At 45.6% G+C, this 19,328-nt stretch overlaps 1 protein-coding gene across 2 annotated transcripts in view; it reads right to left on the bottom strand.

The window, feature by feature from the left end:
- GRIA3 (glutamate ionotropic receptor AMPA type subunit 3) overlaps positions 1 to 19,328 on the bottom strand; it is a 189,087-nt gene that overhangs the window by 34,822 nt on the left and 134,937 nt on the right. For both annotated transcript variants that reach the window (XM_066640006.1, XM_066640005.1), the window contains exons 11-12: positions 15,730 to 16,106; positions 6,719 to 6,917 (exon numbers count right to left, since the gene is read on the bottom strand). In XM_066640006.1, the coding sequence (XP_066496103.1) occupies positions 6,719 to 6,917; positions 15,730 to 16,106 (576 nt within the window). The remainder of the gene's footprint in view (positions 1 to 6,718; positions 6,918 to 15,729; positions 16,107 to 19,328) is intronic.

Raw genomic sequence — 19,328 nt, 5'->3', positions numbered from 1 at the left:
TAGCTCACAAATTCAGGTGAGATAGGAAAAGATCCCAGGAACTTTCTGGGGCCCTTCCTTTCACTCCTGGGCCCCCTTTCTGACCCTGGGCCCAGGTACAAATTACCCCCTTTACCCCCCTCTCCTGGGCCCTGTCCAGGAGCACACAAGACAATAAGAGACCTGCATCCTAGTGCCCTCCCTTGAATCTGGCATTCTGAGGTAGCTTCCTCCTAAAATCAGGAGGTTGCACAAGCCCATCATGGCTTGTAACCTGTGATGGACTTTTCCTCCAGAAATTTGTCCAATCCCCTTTCAAAGGCATCCAGGCCAGCCAGATGCCATCACTATATCCTGTGGCAAGAAGTTCTACAGGCTAATTACACACTAGGTAAAGAGATACTTTCTTTCGCCTGTCCTAAGTCTCCCAACACTCAATTTTAGTGGATGTTCCCTGGTTCTGGTGTTCTGTGAGAGTGAAAAGAACCCCTCCCCATCCACTTTATCCATTCCCTGCAAAATTTTATATCTCAATCACGTCCCCCCTCTCCAGGTTCTACCTCTGTAGTAGGAAGTAGGAACTCTTCTTTAAGTACTACTCTTTAGTACTTAAGTACTACTCTTTAGTAGGAAGCAGGAAGAGAAGGAGGAGCACTGGTGGCTGGGGTGGGAACAAGTGCCAGGCAGTGTGAAGGCATGCGGTGACTGCTGCCTCTCTCCAATCTGTAACCTGATGTGGCTGATTCACCCTTCCTCATCAGTAGGTTGGCCCTGGGAACATGTCTTTTTAACTGCTTGCTAAAACGTGAGTGGAGATGGAGTCAAGGAGGACATTCTGAAACTGTGGTGCTGCAGTAGAAAAAGGCCTACCTTGGAGAGGCATAGAGTGAGGTTATCAATGGCAATCTTAGCATTCAGGCAAGTTCTAAGGGGTGAGGCAGATCTTAAGGTATCCTGATCTAAGGACTTGTAGAACTTTAATGGATACAAAGAGACTGTGCATATAATAGAGCTCCAGCTAGGTGGTTTCCACTGCAGCAACTATAGCCCACATTTTGGTCTAGCTGCATTTTGATTCACAAAATGCTTCTCTCCAATTAAAACATGTGCTCGTTTTGCCACCATGTGTGTGGGGGAGGGAGGGGGAGAAAACCCAGCAGAGTCAAGCTTAGAAGCTCATAAACAGAAGAGGTTTCTCTTCTATGATCTATAAATCCTTTTCTGTGTCCTTGATGCTGCACTTTAGAAGTCCAGAAGCATGCGTTTCTTACAACTTCAAGCAAAGATGATCAGAGCTTTTTTTTTTTTTTAAATAAAAATAAAAAACCCACCCAAAACGAAAAGGCAATTTTTCAATGCAGAGATTTTTGCCTGTTTCTCATGTAGGGCTTGAGAGATGCTAAACCTTCCTTCCAGGGCCACAAGCTTACCCTCGTTTATAACTAGGCACCATTAAAAACTCAGCCTTTTCTTCTTCCTTCAGAAATACTTATGTGGAAATACAGTCATTTTCCACTGGGGTTAGGTTCCTGGAAAATCAGTGGATACCAAATAATTGATCCTACGGAATCAATGGGGTTAGGGAAGGTCTAGCTAACCTGGTCAGGAATGCCAGCAGTGGATAGCTTCAGAATGGCTGTGGGTATCATGAAGTTATACCACAGAGCTACCATAGAGCTACCACTTCAGAATGGCTGTGGCGAATATCTTCAGAATGGCTGCTGCAGATAGCCAAGAACAGGCAGTAGATGGCATGACATCTTGTTCCCATGGATAAGCAAATCCATGGGCACGGAGTGCGCAAATAGCGAGAACTGACCATAACTATGAAGACCACAAGCAACAGAGACCATGCCCTGAACTGCTAAGAAGAAATGACTGTAATCTGCAAATTGCACTGCCAGCCAAAGAGCCAGTGCTCTTCAAGAGCTCTGGGGTGACCCTCTTCACTGGGCTTCTCCTGGTCTTTGAAACCATCCCTGGTTGGGCATGTAGCTCCTTCACTCACTAATCATCCACCTGAATGTGGATGGTTCCATATCTGAAGATATGGGCAATTGTTTATGAGTGAATGTGCTTAGGAAATGGGTCAACTAATGTGCTAAGGGTCAACTAAATTCAGTGTCAGACAGCTTTGACCAGATCTTCTTTCTCTCTTCCAACCTGAGACCATAGTCTCAATACCATAGATCAGTGGTTTTCAAACTCTCATGGAGAGTTTGAGCCACTGTAAGTGCTTGCGGAGGTGGGGGGAGGCATTGGGGATTGGTGGAAGGCAGCAGCGTGATCCTCAGGATTGGGTGCACTTACCCAAGCCTCCTGCAGCCTCCTGGGGGTGTGGGGAGCCCAGTGTGGTCTTCAGCAGGGCTCCCTGCAGCAGTGAAAGTGAAAGCAGAGCTTTAGCGGAGATGGGGCGCAATCGCTCCGCTTTTACTTTCACTGCTGTGGGGAGCCCTGCTGAAGATTGCACCGGGCTCCCCGCACCCCCAGGAGGCTGCAGGAGGCTTGGGTAAGTGCACCCAAGCCCCTGCAGCCCCCTGAGTGGCGGGATCGCGCTGCTGCCTCCTCCCTGTCTCCAGGCTGCCCCCTCCCCTTAAGGGGGCAGAGACCAGGGCCCACAGGCTGGGGTGTAGTGACACCCCAGTTTGAAAAGCCCTGCCATAGATTGAGACTATAGTTTTGGGGAAGGGAGTTTGAACCCTTTCTCTGTGCTGTTTTCCTGTGTCCATACAAGTGTTCCTTAAAACCACCACTGCGTGGTCACTGGAAGGGCAAATCCCCCTTCCTCCAGCACTGTGACCCCAACGCAACCCCATGGCTGCTTTTGGTGAAAATTCAGAGTGACCTACACCTGCCTGTTTCAATACTGCACATCACTGGGAAGACCACTCCCCAGAGTTTCAAGTTCTGACCAAACTGTTCATTTCTATGCTAGCAATTTCATGGAGAGATGACATTCATAATGTTACTGATTTAACGGCTGCACCAGCGTGGGGCTGAGGGCTTCTTAAGAGGAAGGAATCTTTCTGTTTGGTCCTCTGGGCATCGCATGTAGCCTCTGAGCTCTGAGCACTTTGTGATTTTCACAGTGCGAGGTTTCCGGCGTAGGCTTTTAATGCTCTCGGGGCCTAACGATTTCTGCCCTGCAGTCAGAACAAGACAATACAGGGAGTGATCAAGTCCCAGCGGAGACTCAAAAGAGGATGTCTGAAATGCATGCTATTCTAGTCGGGCCAATGTGGAAAAGGAAAAGCATTGTGGACAATTCTTTGGCAGCAGGGCTGCCCAGCAGTTTCAAAGAAATCCAAGTTGATTAATGGGGTGAGCTTTAATTGGTTAGCCAACTAAATCTGCTGATGTTCACATACAAATAAAGCCCAGATTGTTCTTCTTAGTTATATAGGAAGACCAATGTACACACGCGATTGAACAGGACCCCACGTCTTCCCTTATGAATAGGTCCTCCAGCTTGTTTGCAAATCTGTGACTTTTTGTCCAAACCTCTTTAGCCTGCCCTTGACAACTGCAAGGGCAAGGAGAGTGAAAGCCAAGCTGCTTAAACAATCAGCTTCCTATACTGGCAGATGTAATGACAACAGCATGGTGTAGTGGTTAGAACCTTGGACCTGGACCAAGGAAACCCACATTCAAAGCCCTGCTACAACTATGAACCACTGGGCCAGTATGCTCTCTCCCTCTCTCTCTCAGCCTATCCTACCTCACAGGGCTGTTGTGAGGATTAAATGGGGGCCGAAAAGCACACAGGGTGTCTCAAAAAATGCACACACATTTTAATGGGCTCCAATTCATTCAGTGTTCATAGTAGAAAACCCACAACATGTGCAAAACCATCCTGGCACACATGTTGGTGGATGCCTGCAGATCCCTTAGTCAAATGGCAGCAGTGTATAGATGCCAGCAGCCATTTTGAGCACTTGGATAGAATTCATTAACTAATTAATTACCTGGGCCAAGCAACCGCTTCCATGCACATCATATGCAGTATGTGTGTGAATTATAGCACAATAAAGTTGATGCTATAAAGTGTGCATACATTTTCTTGAAATGCCCTGTATACTCTGCTCTTAGCTTCTGAAGGAAAGACAAAGAAATGTTTTGCACTCTGAGGCTGAGACTGTAATTAAAGGAAGCCCTCAGAAGCAGGTTGCAATTTCCACTTGCAAATGGTTGGGTGCACACTTTGGCTTTCTGGCGCCCCAGTTTATACCAGTCGCAAAAGCCTTCTTTGGTCTACCAGAATTCTAAAAAACCAATTAGTGTGCAACATTAAGCATCTTTGGGTATCGTGGATTAAATTGCCCCTTGCTGGTTTCGATCTATCGGTTAGACTTGTTTGAAACTTTAATTGAATACACGAGAAGATGTTCGTTCTTCTAACCCAGAAAGTGGCGCATTCAAAGTGGAGTAATTGCTTTCTGTCATGTCTGGCTCTTTGACAGAAAGGGAGAGAAAGATTTTAGGATTTTTTCACATGAGCTCCGATGCTCCCACAGTGGCAGAGATTGGTTGTTCATTTCAATTCCCATCCCACTGGGATAGAAGCTCTCCAAAATTGGGATGAAAATTGACACATTCTATCGATTGCCATTTATCACGTCACCTTCATAAGCACAGCAATGTTGCAAAGAGTAATGGGGCTACCCAGAAATAAGGAACTGTTATCGAAACACTGAATGAAACAGAATCCTTTCGACACTAGATAATTTGCAGCTGGAAATCGGCATTATTTCGAACTCTGGCCTCCTGCAAACACGTGCAATAGGCGTAAAATTGAATATCAGATCACTCAAATTTAGGGGACACTTCTCCAGTAGGAGAGCGTTTGACCTACAAAGTTTGAATGCCGTCTGTCACGATGGCAAGGGAATGAGCCAGTGCTATAAAATAGGTTGTCGGCTGGATCCGGCCCAACCCTGAAGTGGATGAAATTCATTACCATCTGTTTGTACCAAATGAATTGCTGGGAAGGTTCCAATTTCTAATGCATCTCTCCTCCCGGTTCCCAAAATGCTGTTTGTGATACGCGGTGATGAACATGTGGGTGCTTTTGCTCATTGAGTCAGAGAATGGATCAACCTGGACACCTCTCACCTGGAGACAGCTCAGGGCAAGGGATGCCAGGTGTGAGATAAGAACCTTGTAGCCTACTGCTGGAGCATAGCCTGGAAACTATTAGGAACTCTGTTTGTTTAGGAATCAAATGAAATCATTCATTTGACTGGAAAACACATCCTCCGGAGCTGAATTAGAGTACAACCACCTTCAGGATCTGAAGATGATCTCTTGGGTGCAGAATATTTATTTTAGCTGTAAAACAGTGGAGTTCCAAGTTGCTGCCATATTCAGTTGGCCTCATCTCTCCCAATGACTTCCTCTCTTAATTTGGCGACATTCCTCCTTCCAAATCTCTCTTTTAATCTTTTCTCAAAAAGGGATATCTTTTTAGATAATGGGGGAGGGGGCAGGGGAAGAGAACCCTAGAATACATCCTCACTTATTCTCTGCCAGCGACTGATCTTCCCCCCCCCTTTAAATCAGCGGTTCTCAAAACTCTCTGGGAGAGTTTGAACCGCAACAAGTCTTTGTGGGGGTAGGGGGGGAGGCAGCTAAGAGTGCACTTACCAGTCCCTGCTGCAGCCTCCCGGAGGTGCAGGGAGCCCTGCGCGACCATCTGCAGGACTCCCCAGCTCCAGAAAGTGAAAGCGGAGCGATCACGCTCCATCTCAGAAAAACCGGAAGTGGAGTGCAATCGTTCTGCCTACACTTTTTGAACGCTGGGGAGCCCTGAGGAGGGTTGTGCAGGGCTCCCTGCAACCCCAGGAGACTGCAGCAGGGACTGCTAAGTGCATGCCAGTCCCTGCATTCCTCCCTGCATCCTCCACAAGGGGGCACCCCTGAGGCTGGGGTGTCGTGATGCTCTAGTTTGAGAAGCCCTGCTTTAAATCATAGTGCTGGAAAATGATTGAAAGACCACACAATCCAACTCTTTGGAGATAAGCTAGTAGATGAAGTTGTTCTGGTGATAAGCCATTGCCTTCATGTGTGGTTTGGCTGAGCAGATTCTACCCGACTCGTATGTTTAAGGTGTGGAAAAGGATGTTCCTTCATGTCAGATGGATGGGGAGGGCAGGCTGAGAGCCCTGAACAACCTACCACATATAGGAACAGAAGAAGCAGCCTTCTGCCAAGGCAGACATCTAGTTTAGTAATGTCTACACGGACTGGATAGACATTCTCAAGGGTGGGAAACTTTCTAGCTCTTCCTGGAAAGAGTCCCAGGTTTCTTCTCTGCCAGCATCTGCATGGAAATAATATATTCTACCACTGAGACAGGGCCAACCCAAGACCTACTGGTGCTCAAGGTGGCATGTCAAATATTGCCCTCCCTTACCTGGTCATGTATTAATTGCTACTCCTTCAACTTTCTAGAGTGGAAAAAGAAGAGGAGCAGTGACGCCTTGTGGGTGCCCTGCCACCCATCTGCTCTCTGAAGCAACTACCTCAGTTAGGAACTTTGGTTGCCCCTGCAGGAATCCTTGTCTTGCAGGATTCCCAGTTGTGCCCCACAAGTTGAACAGACCTTGAACAAGTTCGGCTTGATCAGACGGAGGGCCAAGCCGGGGTCAGTGGGCCTCATCCCCTCCATGTGCCTGACATACACAAAATAGATCACATGACTTTTTTGCTTTTAGAAAAGACTTCAAACTTGGACACTTACTCTAAAAAATTCTTTGGTTGAGCCTGAATCCAAGGTCCCATAGGCTATTTCAGTCTGCTTAGCCAAGTCTTCCGCACTTTCTATGGGAGAAACCATCCTTTCCACCGTGAGGAAGGCAGCGAGATTGGCAGTATAGGAAGAGATAATGATGAGGGTGAAGAACCACCAGACACCTCCAACAATGCGCCCTGAGAGAGATCTAGGAAAGAGGAGAGGCGGTTATATCATTCAAAGTTCGCATTCCATTTCCTTGGAGAAAAGGTTGGAATCCTGTTTCCATGTTTCCAACCATCATATCTATGGAAGGTGCATGATTGGATAGTGTGCAGAGATCCTTTGAGCTGATCTACAATTATGTTTCGTTTGTGCTTGCAGTGCCTTCTCTTGAGTCCCACTTGGGCGCATGTGCACATGACGAGTGCACATCATGCCCCTTTCAAATCACATTTATGCAACACTAGTGCTAAAATGCATCTGCTCCCCTAAATTCTCCTTTGAGCATGTTAACATAGATACTTTACCAGGGGCTGGTTTCTTAGCAGGTTAGGAGGCCAAGGTTCAAACACCAAGAGATGCAAAATGCAGCAGTGTATTCTGCTTATAAACTTGTAGACTTAAACTTCAACAAGAAAACAGTGCGATGTGAGAGCTAAGGAACAACTTCATCCATGCTGTGGTCCCAATCCTAGCTGTTACACTATGGTAAACTTAAGTCTGTAACTATACAGGGGCCAATTTAGTTTCATATGTAGCTAGTCCCTGAGCTATGAATCAGGACTTCCCTGGTTTTAATCTTGCCTCTGACAAGCAAGTCAGGCTCCCATCCAAGGTTGGCCCAAGCCTTCCCAATGCCCAAGCCCTCTCAAGGGTGGCCCAAGAATGATTCAAGCCCTCCCAAGGCCCAAACCCTCTCAATCCCAATGGTAAGGGAGGTAGCATAGCAAATGCTGCCCTTACCTGATGATATACCAGTTTCTGCTTCTCCTATCATCATCATCATCATCATCATCATCATCATCATCATCATCATCATCATCATCATTAACAGTATTTATATACTGCTTTTCAACAAAAAGTTCACAAAGTTTACAGAAAAAAAATCAAATAACTAATGGCTCCCTGTCCCAAAAGGGCTCACAATCTAAAAAGATGCAGCACCAGCAGGCAGCCACTAGAAAAGACACTGCTGCGGTGAGGTGGGCCAGTTGCTCTCCCCCTGCTAAATAAAAGAGGAGCACCCACTTGAAAAAGTGCCTCTTAACCAGTTAGCAGGGGTAGTTCCATCCAAAGTTCTAGCTCAAAACTCTCCTCCCTCCCTCCCACATTTCCTTTTCCACTCTGTCTCCCTCTTCTTTTTCCAGTCCGGGGAGTGGAAGGGGAATAGTGGAGGCAAGGGGGCAGATAGAGATGCCTCTGCTGCCTGAGGCACTGCTTCAGTTCTCCTCATGGATGGGCCAGCCCTGTTCCCATCCCTGATGGCTCTGTCTCCGTGCTTTGGAGGTGGATAAAATACCTTCAACCATTGTGGGTCCTCAACCATTCATCTTGTGTCTATTTTGAGCCAAGGAGCAAGGCAGTTAAAAAAAGAAGAAGAAAGAATGGTAATCCTATCCTCTTTCCTTAGGATAGGTTACTCCACTTCACATGGACTCCACCTGCATGACCTCAGCAAAGAAATAAAATGTATGTCTTCCGGGCCTGTAAGTAAGAATGTAGCATATTCATTGACGAGGAGCGTGCCTTTTTTTTTTTTTTTTTTTTAAATAACCATCAGCAAGTTTTTCTTCTCTGACCCCACTGGGAATTTGAGAGTCGAAGTCTGAGGGAGGCAACAACCAGTAGACATTCAGGCGTATTTTATACTAATTAGAATTTGCATGTCTAAAACCCACTCTTCCAAAGCCTGCATATTTCTATTTTGCAATCTTGCCTCTCACACAATTTCATTCCGCCCAGCATTGTCACAGAAGGGAACTGCAAATATTTATTCATCTCTCGTTTCCAGTTAAGTTCATAAAAATGCAAAAAAAAAAAAAAAAAAAAAAAAAAGACAAGAAAGAAAAGAAAAGAAAAAAAAGGAAGATGACTTTTTCATCATCAGAACTCCACCAATTTACTTCTTATGACCCACTGAGAGAACTAGTAGACAGACTTTATGGTTTCAGTCAAGGGTCTTTTCCCAGCCCTTCCTGGAGATACTCTGGCACCTTCCTCCATTCAAAATAGCTACTGCACCCCTAAGCTGAACCATGTTTCACTTAGGGTGCAATCCTAACCAACTTTCCAGCACTGGCATAGCTGTGTCAGTGGGGCACATGTTGCATCCTGCAGTTGGGGATAGTCACAGAGTTCTCCTCAAGGTAAGGCAATGTTCGTTCCCTTACCTCGGAGTTGCATTGCCCTTATCTTGATGCTGGAAAGTTGGTTAGGATTGTGCCCTTAGTCATGTTCAAGTTCTCATCTACCTGTGTTTATCGCTTGACTGTGACCCTTCACCTCCAAACTGTTACCCTAGTCATGTTCAAGTTCTCATCTACCTGTGTTTATCTCTTGACTGTGACCCTTCACCTCCCGACTGTACCCTGCACATGCCTGATCTTGTCTGATCTTGAAAGCTAAGCAGGGTCAGGCCTGGTTAGTACTTGGATGGGAGACCGCCTGGGAATACCGGGTGCTATAGTCTTTCGAGACTGAAGGTTGCCAACCATTTTTTTCACCTCCAGAAGCCAGGGAGATGCTTGCTGATGAAGCACATGAAAAACAGGCACCTAGGAGCACCTCAACTGATGGTCTGAGACAACATCCCATTCCAGTGGAGAGGCCCATTCCATCAAGGCAGAACATCTGCTTCTTGTTCAGGCCCTGGCATCACCAGTTAGGGTTGGGAGGGACCCCTGTCTGAAATCCCGAAGAGCTATCCCAGTCAACATAGGCAGTCAATTGTGAGAGATGTCCCAATTTTGGACACAGTATAAGGCAGCTTCCTATATCAACTATACAGGTGGCCGCCAGACTATCCCCTGAAGAGGTACATTTACAACAAAAGATAAAATATTGAAAACCAACTGGATCCATACATTTCCAAAGGCAAGCCAACCTATTTGGTCCTTCATTGTACAATTCCCTGCAGAGAAACTACTACCAGCAATTCATATCTTCAGTGGTGCCAGTCCAATCACAAACTTTCCACATCACATCCAACTGCATATCATACTCAACATATCATACTCAAGGAGGTGTGTTTTTCTGCTTAAACTCCTTAACAGTGCTTGTTGCTTTCAGTAAAATGGAATCATTAATGGCTAGTCTCCAGGAGACACACAAGGTAGCACCTGTGGCTCTCGCCTTGACCTCAGTTTCACTAACACAGCTTCACAACAACCGGTCACACCAGGTCCACATTTTCTGAATCTCACCTTGAACATTTTGCATCGGTGTTGGAATGCAAACCAAATGGTAGTGGTAAAGGTAATGAATGTGCAGTTCTCCCTTAAACCTGCCTACCCACATGGATGGAACCTCATCTAAGGGATGGAAACACATGGCCAGAAACTCCCTAAAAAAACTTCTCACCTCAGAAAACAAATAGGATGTATGCTTTCATGGACAATTATTGCACAGGTACAGCAAGCGCCACACCAGGATGAGATCACTGATCATGCCTTGGCAGAAGAGACAGTGGCATCACTAGGGTCTGTGTCAACTAGTACAGGAGGCCAGCACGTCACCCCCATGATGGACCTCCTCCTGTGCAGTGGGTGGGGCAGTGCCATGGACAGTGATGCACCATTGCCCCACCCCACTTTTTTTGTTGCTATAGCTTTTGATAGTATAGAGATATCTTAACGTGATTTATTTCGCTGCATTCTGCATGAAATTATGATCTATCACATGATAGTATTATTTGCAAATACCAAGAGCTTAAAAATTTTGGCCAGTAGTGGTGTCACCCCCACCATACGCATCACCCGATGCGCGCTGCACCCTCTGCACTGCTCTGGTGTTGCCAGGGAAGAGATCAAAACCCAACTCAACAAGAAGTTACCACCAACCACGGCTCCCTGACAAGCGTACCTGCATGCTGTATACGTTGATTGCATTCACATGATTTTTAGGCATCTGGTTAAAATCTCCTAGGTGTTCACTTAAAAATCCCAATATGCAATGTGGCTCACAGGAACCAAGTGTTATTTGTTAGAACAACACATCATCTGGCATGAATGTACCCCTTAGCTTTTCTGCATGCCAAATACTCACCTATTATAAATCTAACAAGCTGTGGAATATTTCAGGCAAAGGTAGCTTAAAGGGCCTTCACGAGGATGGTCGGTCTGAAGTCACTTCTGGAATGCATGTCAATATCTGTCCAACAACACTGTGAGCTTTCAGTTCAAGAGAAATATTCCATAGGAATTCACCACACTCAAGTTGTGGTGTCATTTTAATCTGCCTTAATTAAACTACCTTCTACTTTCAGATACAGGCGTATACATGGATGATCATTTATTGTGTTGTTTTTAAGGGACATCTTCTGATGGTTTCATTTATGCACTAAATACAAAAGGAATTTCAGAGCTTTAGGAATTTCAGAGTGGGGGGGGGGAGAGAGAGAGAGAGAGAGAGCGCTAAAAGTCTCCAGCTATGAGGATGAACTCAGGTTTGGCTGACAACATGAACAAGATCAGCTATGAATGAAAGTGATGCATCTACTGAGTCAGATCTCTCATTGGCATTCCAGAAGCATCCAAAATGGGGATACCGACAAGAAGAGAAAATGTCCCAATCCATTATGCAGAGATTGCCAAACATATGAAGAGTCATTACAAGAGTGGAAACCCAATGAGAGTCTATAGAGAGAGCTGAAAAACAAGGCTGGCAGAACCCCCGGAAGCCTGCAGCTTTCCATGTGATGCCCCATGCTTATTTTCCCGGTCCTTCAATGGGTGCATGTGGTCAACAGCAATAAAAATATCATGACACATCAGCTTAATAGCAAGGATTCAGCTCTAAAAGGACAGACACAAGAGAGAAGCTAAAAGCTAGGGATATACAGGAGGGTATCTCAAAAGACTCTGCTACCCATTTAACAACTCTTTGCTAAGAGGTGTAGGCAGCAATGCAGGAAAATGCCATTGATGGCACAGGAGATCATGTTGGACATGGGAGATGGGCTCAAATCCCTGACCAGGTATAAAACTCACTGGGCAACCTGTCTAAAGACAGTTGTGAGAGTAAAATCAAAGTTCAGCCTCCTTGGACAGTTCCTGTGACCTCAGACTCCCCTGGGAGGAACTCAACCAACAGTGGTGAACAAGCAGGGGTCAGCACCAATGGGGCAGACAGCCACAGGGTGAAGAAGCCTATGGATGACATCCTGTCCAGGGCCTCTCATAATCTGGAACTAGCACTGAGTAAATGAGAGGACCAGACACGCCCATTCTGATTTCTTTGGGTGAAGGATAGGATAAATATGCAATAATTAGCAAAATAATAAATCTCCATAGATTATTCTGCCCTAGAGCCCAATCCTATCCATGTCTACTCAGAAGTGAATCCCATTGTAGTCAATGAGGCTTACTCCTAGGAAAGTGTAGATAGGATTGGGCTGTCAGTCTTCTAAGGTAGACTCAAAAGAACTATGGTGGGGAAGGGGGAAAATGTGATTAGGACACAGTGCTGGTGCGAGGGGCACTGAACCCATCTTCACCTACCCCTTACAGCAGTGGTTCCAAACTGTGAGCCATGGCTTCCTGAGGAGCCATGGAAACCAGCCAATGGGGCTGCAGAATCCTTGCGAAAAACCTGCCGCCCTATACAATGTATAGAATTGTAGCACTAATGGGGGAGCAGCAGCCAATGGTCCAGTGGGTCAAGGAAGCTGCCAGTTGAAAAAGTTTGGGAACCACTACCTCACAGGTAACAGCAGAATAGGGAAATGTTCTTTAGGAGAAATGGCAGGGGAGAAAGAATTACCCTCTTTTCTGGAACACTCTGACCTTGATACAATTTGGTAGGCCCTGAGAATGCTTTCTGGCATAGAAAAAAACATGAATGGGAGATCTTGGGAGGTGCCATGTCACATCTAACCTAGCTCTACTACTTCTATACCTGACAGCAGTGGTGTATGTAGGGAGGGGGTCCACTGATGCAAGTGACCCTAGGCCTTCTAAGGCCTCTGGAGGTTCTTTAAATGTCACTTCCATTTTTTGGTTGAAAAACCCTCCAGGGACAGAAGGGGGCAGCACCTCTAAGCATGCCCACAGGCACCACAATGGCCAGGTCCACCACTGCCTGAAAGGCTAACCCTCTCCAGTTGTTAGTTGCTCTGTGTACATTCAATGAATACACCTTGGGAGGGAGGAGCTCCTACAATGGCAGGTTCTGCCTTTCCCAAGTGCATCCCATTGCAGGACTACAATGTTCCTATACAATGTTGCTTGTACAAAACTCTGTTTGCAATTGGGAAGCCTGCACATGCAGGAGTCCTGGTGGAGAGTGCCCGTATGCACACAAGTGTACACATGTAGTTGTGTTGCAGATATAAGGTGGAATACATGTGGGGGTGAAGCCTCCTGCTTCCTGCCCCACGTGCATTCTGAGCCCCCCTGCAAACATCTGAAAGGAGCTCTTCTTTTCCTCTTTCAATTGCCAGAATAAAGGTAGAGATCAAATAGATTTGTCTGAAACTCCAGTGCTTTCTGCAGGAGTACGTTCAAATTGCAACTTGTGTATGTTTGCTTGGATCTGAAAATTGATATTTTCCCCTCCAACAGTTTGTTCGGTGCATTCCCAATTTCTGCTGTGTTCAGCACTGTATTGGAGGCACAGTGGCAAACCTGTGTAAATATATTGTTTTTGACAGACGTCATCAATGCATCGGAACAATTTGTGTTAAAAGGCTTTTGGTTCTGTGCAGTTCTGTCAAACATGGCAAAGCTTCTGTTTCTTAAAATGGTGACTAAAAGCAGGAAGGGAAAAAAATTAACAACAAAGCATTATAATTCAACAGGGCTGGCATCTAGGAGCTGCTTTGTTAAGATATAGTATAATGAGGGCTTACATGGAAACAGATATTTGTGAATTAAGGAAAGAAAAAAGACTCTGACATGTGGTGACAACATCCAAGGTGTGGATGGCATGGATCAGGGCCGTAGCCATGGAGGATGAGGAGAAGGCCCATAAGGGATAGGGTTTCTTCTCTGTATCACTCATTTCAAAAATTTCCAGCCTGTTTCGTTATAGAGACCGGCAATATAAGGGAAAGTTATGGAAGGGGCATAATTTGGTGGTATGGTGGGCCCAAGACCTCCTGGAGCCAAAGTGGGATGCCAAATGCTGCCCCCCCCCAATGTTGCTGTTCCAGCTTCTGTTTCTCCTGTTCCCTGAATTGGAAAAGGAAGGGGGATAGAATAAAAGAGGAAGTGTGGAGGACAGGAGACCAGTGGACTGGAGCGACAGAAGGAGATTTGCTGCAAAAATGGAGGTTTCCTTTAGTGACCCTAAGAAGACTCCCCTAGACCTAGGGGAGGGGGACACAGCTCTCTTATGCCTTATGGAAATCCCTTTGGATGCAGGCACTGTGTCTGCACAGAGAAGGATTGTGGCCTATTTTATTACAGCTTTCAAAAATGTTTTTAATTGGAAAAGTACAAAAATATATTGTCTCTATTTCCATATCTGTACAATAATCCCGAACAAGCCTCGTGAACAACACTTACTGATAAAAGCCTGAGCTTTGAAAGTAATAGGCGAAATATTAGCAAATACAGGCTGTCATATTGCTTTTTTTGAAATTAATCAGCGCATACCAATTACACTATGCTAACAGAATCTCTCATGGACAATTTTAATTGAAATGAGCATTCCAAGTATCTCCAAACAAATTTCATTTCTGATCAGAGTTCTGTAATTTTCAATTACAGTACTTGCTTTGCCTTCTCCCAAAATGATCAGAGGTGAAAGCTTTTACCATGAGACCACTATTGCCCATATCCACACATAACCCTCCTTCCAGTTTCAGGTTCCCAGTGTCTTCCACTCACTAGTCAGTTATGGTGTGCAAATTCTCCAGGCCTTTTTCCTTCTCTGATCTCCTATTTTGGCACCTGAAAAAAACTAGGGCATGATCTGTGGACGCTGGATTGCCAATCTGTTAAGAATTTCCATCCTTCCATGCCTTATTAAAACTAGACCATAAAGGAATTTAAATCATGTGCAAAACTTGTGCTCTGGTTGTTGCTAGCCTGCGCTGATTTGTGGAGTGCACCCTGGTCTTCCCACCAGAGGCCCTTCCACCACAGAATTGCTGGCTTCAAGCCTGACTTACATTAAGACCACTGGGTGACTTGAGTAGGTAGGTTCATTTCATCGACTGACATGCACACAGTACAACATGTAACAATTCTAAGAGGGCATGGAGAAATAAGTGTGGTCATGATGATAGTTAATGACCAATTTGAAGGATGAAAAGGAAGGACCATGCAAAAAAACAAGGTGAGAAAGAGCACAGAGAAAGGAAAATGTAAAAGGTTCAGATAAAACAAAGGCAAGATGCAAGGTGGTTAAAAATGCTGTTGCAATGTGACTTTGCAAGCAACCAGCTCTCATTTTGCAAAGCAGTCACAAGCGCATTATATGCACCAAGCAGATGACCGTAAAATGAGATATGCAGCAAAAACACGGTAGCCCTCCAAGCATTGCTGAAAGAAGTAAAAACCCAATGCATTTTACAGTCTCAACATGGTGTATATAAGTTCTGGCAGCAATGCATGAAGAATCGGCGTTGAAAAGCAACGCTGGTCACATTCTTTGGTGGGAGGAGGGGGGCAAATGAATGCTGGGAAGCAGCTGCGGCTTGATGGAGGAAGCTCAGCGTCAGATGGAATGTCAGAAAGAAAATTTGAACTCAAAAGTGGGGAGAGATTGAGAAAAAAACATATATGCACCATGGCATTCGCCGATGACCATAAAATGCAAAAAGGTGGATGGGAGCATGACATGAAAAAACAAACCTTGGAGAAATATCGCATCCTTGCTGCATAAAGGCACCCAGGGAAAACCAGAGACTGTTAAATATGCCAAACTCATTTGGAGGGTCGGGAGGGTTCTGAGGGTCTCGGGGCTCCTCCTGGTTGTCTTCCAAATGCCACTCGTAAGGACTGAAGCGGCTGACTAGGAAAAGCACGACGCTGACGCCAATGTATGCAAAGACTATACACATCCAAATCTCATAGGCCAGGGGATCTAGGAAGGAGAAGACGCCTGGCTTGGATTTCTGGGGCTTCTTGATCATGATGGAGATGCCCAGGCTCATGAAGGGCTTGGAAAAGTCTATGACTTCTTCGCGGACCAAGGTGATGGTCAGCGGGGCCACGGCGATGTCCGCTCTCTGCAATGACAGAACACATCCAACAGAGAAGCTACGGTTATCACCAAATGTCCCAGCCACTTTCATTTCCAAAGGCAGGTCTCCCTACCTTGGATCAATTCACATTTTTGACATTTCGGCATTTACCGAGTGCATTGAACAAACATTTTATTTTGCCAATTTCCCAAAAAGCAATTCTTTCTTTCAGCAGAGGACAGTTAAAGAGCAAATGTACTCTATATTTAAAAAAAAATGTGATCACAAAAGCAGCGAAGCATTACTGCAGATCCCTGAAGGAGGCACGCAAACCTAAAAAAAAGTCACAGATATAAAAATAAGGAGTGCAGAACGAGAGATAAGTACTTTTTGCATTAAAAAAATTAACAGGATGTTTCTAAGAAATCTTTGATGTAGAGCAGGGGTGCCCAAACCCTGGCCCGGGGGCCATTTGCAGTCCTCAGGGACTCCCAGTCCGTGAGGAGACCCCCTGTCTCCAATGAGCCTCTAGCCCTTTGGAGACTTGCTGGAGCCTGTGCTGGCCCAACGCAACTGCTCTCAGCATAGGGACAACTGTTCAACCTCCTACGTGAGCTGTGGGACAAGGGCCCCATCCACTGCTTGTCTGTGATGCAGCAGTGGAGGCAAAGGAAAGGCTGGCCTTGCTTTGTGCAAAGCCTTTTATAGGCCTTGAGCTATTGCAAGACCATCATTGCATACTCATATAAGACCATTCATATAAGTTCAATCTGTAATATATGTATTTATGTAAATTTATTCAAATTTTCCCAGCCCCCAACACAGTGTCAAAGAGATGATGTGGCCCTTCTGCCAAAAAGTTTGGATGCCCCTGGTCTAGAGCAGTGGTTCTTGCACATTTAGCACCGGGACCCACTTTTTAGAATGAGAATCTGTCAGGACCCACCGGAAATGATGTCATGACCAGAAGTGACGTCATCAAGCAGGAAAATTTTTAACAATCCTAGGCTGCAATCCTACCCACACTTATCCAGGAGTAAGTATTTAAGTAATCCTAGGAAGCTGTTTGAAAGCCTTACAGATGTTCTTCTAACATTCCTCATTCAAACCCACCTTTTCTTTGAAGCCTTTCACACAGTGCCTTAATCCCCATATCCTACTGCACCTTATGTATGAGTTGGACAGCCCAATCCTTTCCTTCCTCAATGCCCAGCGATACAGAGGCATAGAATGGCCACTGCTGTAATCTGTGGGGCCAGGGAAGCTGCTGGAGATCTTCTTGGGATAAAGGAACATTGTTTCCTTTATCCCATGTTGAGCATGGCTGGCCTCGATGGGACTACTTGGATCTGCACCATCCCTTGAGCTGGCACAGAACAGAGGAAACCTGTGTCCGGCTCTGTTGCTCTGGAGAGGGGAAAGGATTTGGTGGCAACCTCTGCTACCATCCCCTCCCTCCTCCCAGGCCCAATCTGCTCACGGACCCATCCTCCCTCTGCCCAACTCTGCTCCCTCCCTCCCTTCCCTCTTCCCTCCCACCGCCCTGACAAACCTCTCTACTACCCAGCAGGGATACTCATGACCCAGTGCTCTACCAACGCATCTTTTCAGCACAGTGCTGACTGGTGCTGGCCTCTCCACTGGCACTGGGTGTGTCCCACTTATGGCACTTTTACAACACTCACCTCCAGCAGTGGGGCTGGAGTACTGGCAGTGTACAGGTTAGGATCAGGCCCAAAGTAATGTCCTGTATACTCTTTGCACTACTGTAACCCTGCCTCAATTTCCCTTTCCTTAGAGGGCACAGGTTTATCCTCCCACTCTTGTAATGTACCATGTACAATGCTAATAATAACACAGGCCTACAAAATTGAGGGTCAGAAAATTTTTCCCCAAACTTTATGGTGGTTTGATATGAATTTGGGGTGCCAATTCCAAAAATGGCATCCGTTTTGCCCTATCACGTCTAGTTTTGGAGATATAGTATAGCTTCTAGTGAATGGTTCAAGCAGCTTCCTCATGAGGAAGCCATGGTGTAGGCTTCCTCATGAGAAAGCTGCTTGAACCATTCACTAAAGAGGCTATGCTGTATCTCCAAAACTAGACGTGATAGGGCAGAACGGATGCCATTTTTGGAATCGGCACCCCAAATATACCCAGGTATTGGTGTAACATTTAAGGAAGCAAAATGTGTGTGGGCCTGCATAATTAATAATCTACACAACAGCCTTGTAGAGACTACTCCATTATCATTGGCCCATATTGCACACCTCAAGCACATAAGCTTCCACCAAACTTCACTCCCTCACTTTCAAGCTTCTTTTAGTGCCATAAGGACTAAAAACTTTGAATGAGACATTGATATCTTCCTTGTATTGTTTGACTTTTTGTGTTTTGCGTATACGATTTTTCTGACTATTCTTAAGACTTGTGTTTTATGCATCTATGCCATGTTTGCACTTTTCTAACAACTAATTTAAAATCTGACTTTTTTAAATGGGGAAGTTGCATTCTCTGGCTAATATCACAACCCGTTTTTGTTCTGAACCTTCACAGAAACACAAAATACATGTGGCCTCCTGCTTGATTATTTTTTAAGACCGCATCCCATGTTCTTATTTCAACATTTGACATTTCATCACACTTTTGCCATTTCTTTCTTCCCGACCTTCTTAGGCTAAGACCACAAATGGAGTGAAAACACAGAGTCGAAACCTTTTCAGAAAGCAGAAATGGATCCCCAGGGGCAGAGTCTCAAAAATAGGGTAAAAATGAGGTTGCATACAGAACTGACACAGATTTTAGCATTGAAACAACCATCTAGGAAGTGTGAAAGGAAGAGGGAATGCACTGGGGGAAAGGAGACGTTCCAAAAATTGAAAAAGCTTATAAAATATGATTAGCCTGTCCTGCAAGGAATGATCAAAATTGCCAGGTCTTGACACGGAGAAAAGCAGCATCATTCTGAAATGTTTTGAGGCACTGAAATGGAGTACATCCTTTGACCTCTCACCCATCCCTCTCTCCTTCCAGCAGGAATCTAATTTTGCTTGGTAGAGCAACTGGGGGCCCAATCCTGTCCAGCTTTCTGGCACTGATGCAGCCATGCAAATGGGGCATGATAAGTGATAGTTTGTTCCCTTACCTCGGCGATTTTCAAACTCTCTGGGAGAGTTTGATCTGCTCTAAGTCCTTGCGGAGGAGAGGGGAGGCAGTGGGGGCAGGGGGAAGGCAGCGATGCAATCCCCAGGATCATGCCGCTCAGGG

The sequence above is a fragment of the Tiliqua scincoides genome, chromosome 12, assembly GCF_035046505.1.
Source record: "Tiliqua scincoides isolate rTilSci1 chromosome 12, rTilSci1.hap2, whole genome shotgun sequence".
NCBI lineage: Eukaryota > Metazoa > Chordata > Lepidosauria > Squamata > Scincidae > Tiliqua > Tiliqua scincoides.
Note: the sequence above shows the minus strand (reverse complement) of the source record. Positions and strands in the feature narration are given on the sequence as shown.